Below are 10,997 nucleotides of genomic sequence, written 5' to 3'. Positions count from 1 at the left end.
TCGTGGATCCAATCGATGATTCCATTGTCGCACACTCGTAAATGCTTCATTACTTTCTCCACCGAGCGCAGCAGAACCATGTGGCGTGGCAAAAGAAACTACGATGCAACAGGATTAAACAGATGACTCTTACATGTCATGCCATTACTCCATCTGCTGGTCTAAGAACAAGAAACAACAGCGGAAACAAATTAAAGGTACGACAAGGCTTCTCTCCTCATGCTCCTCAGTCTTCCGGCATTTCATGCTGCGGCTGCTCCTCCTCGTCCTCCTCCTCCTCCTGCTGCGGCGGCGGCGGCTGCTGCTGCTGCTTCCTCGAGGAGTTCTTGTTGTTGTGCATCCACACCTTGAGCACTTGCCTGCTGACGCCAACGTCTCTGCAGAATTGCTGCACCGCGGCATCGTCCTGCTTCTGCATCCTCCACCCCACCGTCTCGGCGAAGGCCAACATGCTTTCCTTCTGTTCTGCCGTGAATTTAGTCCGAAACCTCTTCTTGGACGCAATGAACTGCTGCGGCGGCGCTCCAGCCATAAGCTCCTCGCTTGATGACTCCGTCGCCGCCCCCACGCTTGCACCGGCGCTGTTCCCGGCGTGCAGCAGAAGGCCGGATGGCTTCAGAGCGTGATGGTGAGGAAGTGGAGGTGGAGGGAGGTGGGGCGGAGGAAGCAAGAGAGGGACTCTGCCATGGGTGCCGTTCTGAAGGTCGCAGAGCGCACAGTCCGTCTCGTTGTCTTTGCGGTGGAAGCTCCGGTGGCAGCCGCAAGCGGCGCACCTGAGCGCGTCGTCGCTGCGTGGCATGAACTCGCAGCAGCCGTCGAGGATGTGGCCACCGAGGCTGGCGGCATGATTCCGGAGGCACTCCCGGTACCGCAGTGCCGTGTCAGACTCAGTGGCAGCAATGGCGGCGGCGGCGGCGGTAGAATGAGTCCGATTTCCACCACCACCGCCACCCAATGCACCTGACACGGCAGGAGCTGCGGAGATGGGAGTGGGCTTCTGGATAAGAGACCCCAACCCGTTCCTAGCGTCACCTGCTCCTTCTCTTCCCCCTCCTCTTACGTAGAGGAGTGAGGTGGAGGAGGACGGTAGAGGCCTGGTGAAGGCTGATTGCTGGAGAGGAGTAGGGTTGTAGACCTCCTCCTGCTCCTGTCTCCTAAATTCCATAAACTAGACTTGGAGACAAACTGTTAACTGATGTTACTCACACACCACCAAGGGAATTAAGAGGCGAGTTTGATCTGCAACAGGACCAGAAAGTCGGAACATAGTAAAGAAACCCAAGTTCAAATAAAAAGTGTCGGACGGGAAAGGAGACGAACTTAATGCAGCATGCAGTCATCACCTGAGGGAAGGAGGAGTGGTGGTGGAGAAGAGGGAGGAGATGAGAGCAGTAAAACATGGGGGTGGGAGGAGGGACTTGAGGGTCTAAGAAGAGAATCCGGAACAACCGACAGGGTCATGCTTCACTCTCCCCTCCCACGCTCTGCAATTTGACCCCACCTCCATTATTACTGCTGCCCCCTCTCTCTCTCTCTCTCTCTCTCTCTCTCAGGTCTGCTAGAATATGGTAGGTGAGGTTAGGATTCATTGATTGCTTATCTCCTGGGTTGCAAGTTGTGATAAAGCTTCTGTGGGTGTCAGCTATCTTCTTCTGGTCTCTGATGAGGCTGGCTGGGTGTGTGTGCGGTGGTGCCCCTGTCATACCTCCATCAGCTCAGCCATCATGCAGTCCTGGTCAGCCAAAAGAGTCTCAAAGGCTGGGTTTGGAGTGGGAGTTGCAATGATGGGGTCCTCCACACCCCAGCAACCCTGTGGGCATGTCAGTCTCTCCGCCAAAAGGGAGGCCCCTCCTCTCTCCTCATATTCCCTTTCTTTTTCTTTTTGCTACTCGAATTCTTGTCTTTTGGTGGATGCATCGATGCGTCGGGGCAGCAAACAGATTAATGGTCTGGATCCCCATGATATGTACTGTCACATACGTGCTGGAGACAGAATGTTCATCGACTTGTCCAAGCTGCAGAGTCGAAGGATGAACATTCACTCTGTTCGTTTCAGCCAGAAGGCACCATCTGTTCGCATCGAACGCATTGCCTCAACCCTTGAAAGATCGAGAAGAACATGCGATTTCTTCCGCATCGCCCGCATGCATCTCCCAACGATTCACGTATGCCCTCTGCTTCGGCATCATTCCTGCTAAGATTCTCCGGTTTCTTTTAAGGCCACCGTCTCCAAGTCGTAGATGCGTGCATGGGAAGCACCAGAGCGTAAGCCATCTTCTTCCCCTTCACCACAGCATCATGGGAACGATCTCTCGGCTGTTCTCAACTCGGGAATCATTAATCCGGCCAGTTGATCAACTCGTACGTCTCCGAGGTTGACAAGAAAAGTAAAAACAACCCATACTATATTTGTCGATAAGAGGAATTATTATTATTAAGCAAAAAAGAAATCATGGGTAAGACAATACGACGATCGGGTTCGAATCCGTTTGTTAGGGATTGGGCTCGGTTGGACTCGGGCTTGAATTGGGTTCGGGGTGGCGGTTGTAAATTTCCTAAACGAGCGAGGGTGTTCCCGTGATGTCACCGATCGTTTTAGGGTAGCAAACGAAGTATCGAACCCACGCAACGACCTGCGGCTCCATTTCTTCGGGAAAGCTTCGTTGCGTCGGATCAGATGTTTTGGATAAAGTAATTCTCCGCGTACTCTCGTCCGACGACTGTTCATCTACCGACGTGTCACCTTTTGATTAATGATTGCATTGTAACTATTATTCGTAATATTGTAACGGATCCGGATCCGGATCCGAGCCCAACTCCAGACTACCCGCATTAATTTATCTGCGCTCCTATGGAAGTCTGTTCTCCTTTCTGTCTTCGGTCCAGAGGCGGTCCGAGAGGGTACAGAAAAAAAAAGGAGGATGTTGAGGGCCGCGGGGAGGCGATTTCTAAGATTAGGGTCGGAGCACCGGGCTCCGACGGCGGCGGTGGCCGCGCGGGGGTATCACGAGAGGGTGGTGGACCACTACGACAATCCCCGGAACGTCGGCTCCTTCGACAAGAACGATCCGACGGTGGGAACGGGCCTGGTCGGCGCGCCCGCGTGTGGCGATGTGATGAAGCTCCAGATAAAGGTCGACGATGCCACCGGGAAAATCGTCGACGCCTGCTTCAAGACCTTCGGCTGTGGCTCCGCCATCGCCTCCTCCTCCGTCGGTCTGACCCTCCGATCCCTAGTTCTTAATCCCTTCTCCGATTTTCATCCATTCCGTTTTTTTCTTGGTGACGTCCGATTTGGTCTCTAATGAAATAGTTCAGATAAATTCTTAATAGATTTAGGTTTGGAGGTGGAGAATTGATTTGTGTTGTCTGATTATGTAGAAAATGATTAAAAGATAATATTTTCTTGGTTTTTGGAATCCAGAAAATGATCCATTCCATAAAGTTAATCTTTAAATGCTATTGATGGGATTTGGATAATCTCAGAAATTTATAGGGAGGAGAAAAAAAGGAACTTTGGTCAATCAACCTCACCCAGGGGATCAAACCTCCACATCCAAGCATTAATATGGTTTAATTACTTCAATTTGGGTGTCCATATTCCTTAAGATATATGGAAGCAGTTAGATGTTTCACAAGAAAAAGGAAATTACGATCTTAATTTCTGTAGTCGGATCCTACGTTTGATACCAGATGTGGGTGACAATTAAGAGCTCTGGACTTTCATATAGCTCAGTTTTATTTGTTATCCTGCGGTTCCAGTTGTTCTCTTCGGGCTTCAAAGGATGGAGTATAATTTCAAATCTTTTGGTGATCTCTGGGAATATTATGAAATTAGACTTGCGTCTGATTTTGTAACTTATAGCTGTCGAAAGCTGCCAGGAAGGGAAGGGTTACTACTCTTTATTGCTAAAGATTATTAGGCTCATAATCTTGTTCCTTATATGCAGTGTTTTGGTTAACATATGAACTTGTCGTCAGTTCCATGAATGATTTTTCTATTTTGAGAGTAGGAAGTTATTTTTTGTTCAATGCAACTCAGATATCGATCTGGTATCTATTGCAGCTACTGAATGGGTGAAGGGAAAACACATGGAGGAAGTGTTATCCATTAAAAACACGTAAGTGAACTCTTATCTTCATCTTTAGCAATTTGAATTTCTTACTCGTATTCTTTAATTCTTCAAAACTAAAAAAAATAGACCTTGAATATTCTGCATTCTTCTAAAGTATTTGCACCGCCAGGATTTCTTTGAAGTGCCGGGAACATTTGGTTGCTAGATAATATCAGCAAACTCCATGATCTCCTTGTAACCAGAAAATAGTAAAACCTCTTGAGCCCTTGCTTAACAAGCACACTTCATCAAAATATATCTCCTCTGTTTCTAGACCAGGAAACAAGTGAATACAAAAGAAAAATATTTTGTCTGACTGCAACCGTCCGATTGTTGTGGAAGACATGATACTCATAATTTTGTAATAGGGACCTGGATGTGGAGATCCACTGGAAAGAGTGTCGATCACTTTACTGATCTTGTGAATTGGTTGGTTTAAAGATATTTGAAACTGCTGATGTTTTAGTGGAGACCTCTTATTAGATTTCAAACCATTTGAAGGGTTATATATACCCACCTGTGCGATGTCTGAGATGCTATGGATTTAGATGAACTTCTTCATACATTATAATTATTTTGCACCATTTGAGATTCAACTTCTGAACTTCTATGATTTAGTCGAATTTGTTCATACATTATATCTAGATTCTGGAATATTTATCATGTACACTTTGAGAGAAGACACAATTACATGTTTAACTTGAAGAAATTTTTATTGTTTCCTGAGAAATAAAGTAGAAAGAAATTACTTCCAAGTATTAAAAGAAGTATCAGTAATATTTTATGTTTTTATTTGCTGCACCATGTTCTTGATTTGCTGTGGTTTGCTCTCTGAAGGTTGAGATTCAATGAGATATAAGTTGGGAAAATGGGTATAGGGTTTGTAACTAGAGAAGAAATTGAAACACTGAAAGAGTAAAATGGGGCTAGGAAATTAACTATGAGGAAGCATTGTGTTCAATCAGAGTCCTGGTTGTTTTGAATTGTTGATGGTAGGAAAATACATAGAGATGGTAAGGATGTATCGATTGCACAATATGGAGTGCACAATATGGTAAGGCTATATGGAGTGCACAATATGCTGGGGGTGTGATGATCTATCATGACTGAAAGAGAATACCTGGCAATCCTGCAATTATGGTATACAAGTCACTAATATGGTACTTTACAATTTCGGGCACATAAGTTTGTCATTTTTGAATTACAGATGTAGGAACTGCCTTTTGTGTTCAATAACTTTTCATACCCTTTCTTGGACATTGAACCCTCACGACTAGAGATGATAGGTGGCACATGCGAGTTTTGCAGGAAAATAGGTAGATAGATGATAAATCTCTTCCACTACATGAAATTTATGCGAAAAATTTTATATTTTTTGCAAAGGCCAATGCCAAAAATTGTTGTGAAAATGTCTTAAGTAGCATGGTTCATGGCAGTTCATGTGATGGTTGTAGTGTCTGGATGATGCATGTGGATGGAACTTTTGAATGATTGTTTCATCTTTCAGATTAGATCATTGCCAAACTAGATGCATGTTTTGCCAACATAACCAGGTATGGAGGTAGAATTTTCATGCAGGGAGTACCGGACTGATACCAGTAAAGAATTTATTAGCAAGTAATTCAATAGGCTGTTGGTCTATCCTTTTTTCTTAATTTGACTTATTTGCTCTTGATAGATAGCGTTTAGAGGCCTTTTTTCCAATTAAGAGAATAAAGTCCATCAAAGTTTGAAATCTCCATGAATTGCCAATTTAAGTTTACATGTCAGCGTATCAAATTGGATCCTATTTGTAGGAAAAGAAATGGTTATACATACTATCCTTGACTTAATGCTCATAATCATTTATTCATTAACAAAAGGAACTTTCTATGTATTTAGTGGGGGAACTGTAGGAAGTTTGTACAAATAAATAAAATTGAAATAACTTCTCCTCCTAATAAATGACTATACTCCACAATCATCAATTAGTGTGAGTTAATTCAACATGACCTGTCTTCAAAATTTATGTATTGGTGACTCCATAACTTATAATGAAAATGGTTGATTTGTGAGAATCTGTACTGCCAAAAATGTGTATGCCTATTTGGTCGGTAATCTCCAGAGTATGACCTCCTTTCCTAACCCTGAAACAGGAATCAAACTGAAGCTACTTTTGATATGCAAAGAAACTTAGAGCCTTCAGGAAGCAAAATTAGGATCAAGTACCTTTTATAGTGTCCGATGCAAAATTTACGACAGCTAGGTCAATATTTTCTTGGAAATGCAGTTTTACTTTGGGCTTGGATCCTTGCTTGCATTTGTAAACCTTCTAGCAGGTGTGATGCTTCTCTCTTTTCCCATAATCTTTGTCCTCGGTGTGTGTGCGCCACCTGTGTAGCTGACAGTTTGTTTTGGAAAAGATTCTAGCTCTTATCTGATCTTTAATGCCATGTTTATGGTAATGCTTTTGATTTGAACCAGATGGTTACCTGCTATTGAATCTGACAGCTCCCAGAATATTGTGGTCTTTCTCATTTACAATTGACTCCGATGATATTTACTTGTGCGATTTTACAGAGAAATTGCCAAACACCTTTCTCTTCCCCCAGTGAAGCTCCACTGCAGCATGCTTGCAGAGGATGCAATCAAAGCTGCTGTGAAGGACTACGAAGCAAAGAAAACCAAGCTGGCAGCCGGAAACGCTGAGACCACACAGACGGAGAAGGTTGATGGCGCTTGACATGCCACGGTCATCATACCACTAGATGTTGTTGGTGCTGTGCTCGTGTGTTAGCTTTTGCTTGGTGTGCCAATATCAAGTAATATGTCACTATAGCAGAATATGTCTTGAATAATAAATCTTGAATATGATCGTGATTTACATTAGCTCTTTGTAGGCCCTTCTGCTCGTTTACTCAAATTTCAAAATCAGCTCTAGATATTTTGTCTAAATTCTTTAAAATGGTATCATATCACGTACGGCCAGTGAATCTTGCATTCAACTGTAATAAATTTATTTGTTTATTATCATTAATCATGACGGCTACAGCCGCTTTTCTAATATTAGGTTGCATTGCGGGCGGTATCGAGTATTACTGGAGCAACGAACCAATACAGTTAGCTTCCCCATCGTGCTTCCCCATCGTTCTTCGACAAAGTAGGCTAGCCATATGCTGTAGCTGTCCGAGAGAGCTGCCTGCTGACCGCACCCTTGGCTATTGCTCCCTCATCCATCCTCCTCCTCTCTGGGAAAGCAAGCCACTGCAATCACATCCTCAATATGTGCAGTTGCTAACTTGACAATGGTGTCCTGGGACCCGAACTCGGTTTCCATCGAGTTTTTGAACCTTTGTTCAACCAGTGAGCTGTCGGCGGAGGAAAAGCGTTCAGAATTATTTCCTGTACTCGCATGGACAGGCACCGACGAGGTATGGTCTAGCAATGAGTAAGACGAACCTTTGAGACCATTCCTTTCGTGGCCCCTACAACTGTAGATAGATATCGCTTTACCTAGGACCTAGTTTTCTGCATCCTGGATTTGACACGCAAATCTATGCAGTCAACCTTATCCCATCTGCAAAAGGATCACGGCTTGCGTATGTACCACCGTATCATCTCATCTCATCTCATGTCCTCTCGTCTCCCAGGATCATGCATGCCGACGAGACCAAGAGGTGGCAGAACTATACATAAAACTAGAGTAGAAGAAGCATTTGATGCTGGAAACCTCAACGGATTCATATGAGTAGACGGAATTTGATGAAACAATGGCATCAATGAGAAGTACAGCCTAATCATGCATGCAATGGCATCTTACATTTCTCCCGTGAGTTTGCTTTTATTTCTTATTAGTTACAGTACTAAGATATTCTTAGTAGAATTGAGGTCTAAAATCTCGAGTTTTTCGACTGTGTATTTAGTGGCTAAAAGAGAAGTATTTTGGACGTGACAAACTTAAGTTCAAGCTCAAAGTAAATACAAGTTCAAAGCACCGTAGCATACATACGACCATCTTGTGGCGTGAGTTAATGTAAGGTATCAGATAGAAAAAGACATAAACCGAACCTGAGTTCATCCCTTCCGAGTCTTGGAATTTCTTTTTCTGAAACGTCGATTGTAGTTCTTTCTCTAGGAATCCACTTAAAGATCAAGTTGCTACAAAGACTTCATCAAGGGATAGGGGAAAAGGACAGAAAGAAACAAGAAGAAAGTATCAAAACATTGATTAGGTCACTCCACTGCTTCTATGATCACTTCACATTGCTCCGGAAATGGAAGACCAATCGAAAGGGAAATAGCAAATACTCGAAGCAACATAGGCAGAATGCTTCTTCTCTACCATTACGTAGTTGATTGTGGTAACGACTAGCAGAACTCTAGTTTCACATGGTCGCCGAGGAGCCATGTCCGTTCATCATCCCACTCCACGATCCAAGGCCATCGGAGCAACCCATTGCTTCACGTCCAGCATCGGCACAACACTGATCTTGCCACTCCATCGATAGAATCCTATCGCTGGGCTTGACATACACCGCATTTGCCTCCTCGCGCCCTTCCAAGGGGAGTGCCAGCTTCTGACATGTCTCCATGAAGGCCGCATGGTTCCCATCGATGGAGAAGCCACAAGCGTTCGAGCCATGGAAGCCGGCTGAGGTGAATCCATGGCTTGCTTCTCCGAGGCCTGCTATGCCTCCGCCCAAGGGAAGATGGCTCCTAGGAAACATGGCTCCGAACTTTGTATCCATGAGATCGAGACCATCCATAGTGTTGTCGAGCATCAGGTTGTACTTGCACTCCGTGAAATCGATGTTCCGGGGAGTATAGGTCAGTGACTCGAGATGCGACAGTTGCACCAAGGGAAAGGATTGGTGGAGAGCCTGCAGGGTTGCGTCCTGGAACTGCGAGGCCGTCGGATGAAACAGGTCGGCTGTCTTCTTAGCATTCGGGCGCTTGTTCTTCCGGCAGCCGCCGCCGACAGGCACATTCCGAAGCGTTCCACCTTTAGTCCAATACCTCCTGCATGTCTTGCAGAAGTACCTCGGCTGAGACAGGCTGTAGTTGTTATAGTAGCAGAACTTGGTGTGAGTCGAGTCACACCGAGGGCACTTGAGGGCCTGATCATGTTGCGGCCGCAGCCTTTTGTCCATGACCGGCGGCCTTGAGCATGAGATCAGTTCGCTGGACGGGGAGGAGGAATTCGTCCCGCTGTCCTCTTGAACCATGCCCTGCTGCATAAATTGCGACAAGGATCATCATCAAATGTAAGATTCCAATCACCACTCGACATACTTCGAAAAGATCAACTGAAAAGAGAGCAAATCTTAATGCACATAGTCAAGAACTACAAGCATCATATGATTCAGCATCAAGAACTACGGTCCTCTTGATGTACACACATGCAGAATCAAAAAAATGAGAGGCGAGTCGATTTTCTGCTACGGAACATGAAGGCATCGAGCATTCATTTATGCGACCAACGTATGTGGATTGCCAAACATCATGGCCACAGAAATTTCGAAGCGATGACTTGCCTTTAGCCAGTCGGAAGAGGCGTCCATGCAAATCTGCATCGGAGGAGTTGACATTTTGCAGATAAGAACAAAGCAGAAAATGAGATTTAACTAGTATCCAAATTAAACAATATGTTGCAAAGGACCGACTACTGATGCGGGGGTGCGAAGAGGAGGGAAGGATAGCTGGTGAGCGTCGGTGGGGCATGAAAGGTCGTGAGGATGTGAATATGAAGGGAGAAAAAGATGGGCGAGCGGCCACTGCGGCTCTCCTCCTTGTGGGAGTGGGGACACGTCTTGTCGGAAGCAAAGACCGACGACCCTGTGATACAGCTAGCTTAGCGGCCACAAAAGAACCGGCCGTCTGCCTTTCGTGTTTAGTTTGCAGAGAAAAGAAGGACGTACGCGGACACCAACATTAATCCCATGGAAGTCAAGCATCTTCTACGCACGATATTCCATGTCTGTATACTGTATCATCGTCGTATGTGATTTTTCTTCTTCTCGTATTCGCCTTGCGGACACCAAACTGCAGTAAAGCAGCTGCAGTTTCATCACGAAACAACGTGGGTCGTATTCTTCTTCCACCGACTCCTTCAACTCTCCATCGCGTGGATGCAACCAAACTGATCGTAGTGTTCTTTTCCTGGCTGCTGCGCAAGCCTAGCCTGCAAAGACAGAGCCACAGATAAATCTCGATAATGTGTGTAATGGAGACGACATCCGATCCAAATTAGATTCAAAAAGTTATGAGTTCTTGTTTTGGCTTTATAGGCTCGTCGAATTTGGATTTGAATCGTCCCATCGATAAAAATCTTATCTCTTCTGCGATTGCTCGGACACCGGCAGCCGGAGCCGTACAGTGAAATAATCCAAACACGTGTCAGGAGCTGCAATGTCGTTGGGCGATGGGAATATTTAGGTCCTCGGGAAAGCAGCAACAGCAGACCGCAAGCTCACTCCACGGCACGCTGTGGTCCGAAGAGGTGACATGGGTGGAGACCACCGCTTCCCTTTCCCCTTTCTGGCTCTCCACCCCTCAAGCAAGGGATCGATTCCACGGGACCCTCACGTGACTGCAGCGTGTCGCTCGTCGTGACGGCGAGACGTACGCTCGCGAGGAGCCGAACGCGCTGCTGCTTGCTGCGAACGACCGTCTGATCATCTGTTCGATCGACGAGACCGCGCGCGAGCACGGGATAGATGGCTGAGATCGTGATCTCCTCCTCTTGGCGAGTGGTGATTCGCCGTCACCGTGCACTGCCTGCAATGGCGGAGTGTGCAGCGCTGGCCGACACCGCCCGCGTTCATGGCATGCGTGACCGACCGAGTCGATTCCGTTGCCTTTCCAGTTGCTGCCTTCTGAAAGAAATGGTGAACACGTTCAAAT

At 45.8% G+C, this 10,997-nt stretch overlaps 3 protein-coding genes across 7 annotated transcripts; 1 reads left to right on the top strand and 2 right to left on the bottom strand.

Annotated features, from left to right (window-relative positions):
- Positions 1-114: 114 nt before the first annotated feature.
- On the bottom strand, positions 115-1,549 carry LOC103968774 (zinc-finger homeodomain protein 6-like). 2 transcript variants are annotated; one of them, XM_018819970.2, is made up of 2 exons: positions 1,321-1,549; positions 115-1,239 (listed from the first exon to the last, which is right to left on the bottom strand). In XM_018819970.2, the coding sequence occupies exon 2, from the start codon at positions 1,163-1,165 to the stop codon at positions 227-229; it is 939 nt and encodes a 312-aa protein (XP_018675515.2). In that variant the 5' UTR covers positions 1,166-1,239; positions 1,321-1,549; the 3' UTR covers positions 115-226. The 2 variants fall into 2 exon arrangements, with proteins under 2 accessions (XP_018675515.2, XP_018675514.2); XM_018819969.2 differs by having other exon boundaries at positions 1,344-1,549.
- A 1,316-nt stretch (positions 1,550-2,865) lies between these two features.
- Positions 2,866-6,983, top strand: LOC135625121 (iron-sulfur cluster assembly protein 1-like). Its single transcript, XM_065129472.1, has 3 exons — positions 2,866-3,216; positions 4,067-4,121; positions 6,675-6,983. The coding sequence occupies exons 1-3, from the start codon at positions 2,922-2,924 to the stop codon at positions 6,835-6,837; spliced, it is 513 nt and encodes a 170-aa protein (XP_064985544.1). The 5' UTR covers positions 2,866-2,921; the 3' UTR covers positions 6,838-6,983.
- Positions 6,984-8,217: 1,234 nt separating this feature from the next.
- Positions 8,218-10,996, bottom strand: LOC103968772 (dof zinc finger protein DOF5.6-like). Of its 4 annotated transcripts, none has more exons than XM_018819110.2 (3): positions 9,758-10,996; positions 9,629-9,661; positions 8,218-9,325 (listed from the first exon to the last, which is right to left on the bottom strand). In XM_018819110.2, the coding sequence occupies exons 2-3, from the start codon at positions 9,653-9,655 to the stop codon at positions 8,480-8,482; spliced, it is 873 nt and encodes a 290-aa protein (XP_018674655.2). In that variant the 5' UTR covers positions 9,656-9,661; positions 9,758-10,996; the 3' UTR covers positions 8,218-8,479. The 4 variants fall into 4 exon arrangements, with proteins under 4 accessions (XP_018674655.2, XP_018674656.2, XP_018674654.2 ...); XM_018819111.2 differs by having other exon boundaries at positions 8,218-9,322; XM_018819109.2 differs by having other exon boundaries at positions 9,629-10,996.
- Between the last annotated feature and the right edge of the window lies 1 nt (position 10,997).

Source organism: Musa acuminata, chromosome BXJ2-10 (assembly GCF_036884655.1).
Source record: "Musa acuminata AAA Group cultivar baxijiao chromosome BXJ2-10, Cavendish_Baxijiao_AAA, whole genome shotgun sequence".
In the NCBI taxonomy this organism is placed as follows: domain Eukaryota; kingdom Viridiplantae; phylum Streptophyta; class Magnoliopsida; order Zingiberales; family Musaceae; genus Musa; species Musa acuminata.
This window is presented reverse-complemented; position numbering and strand designations above follow the sequence as displayed.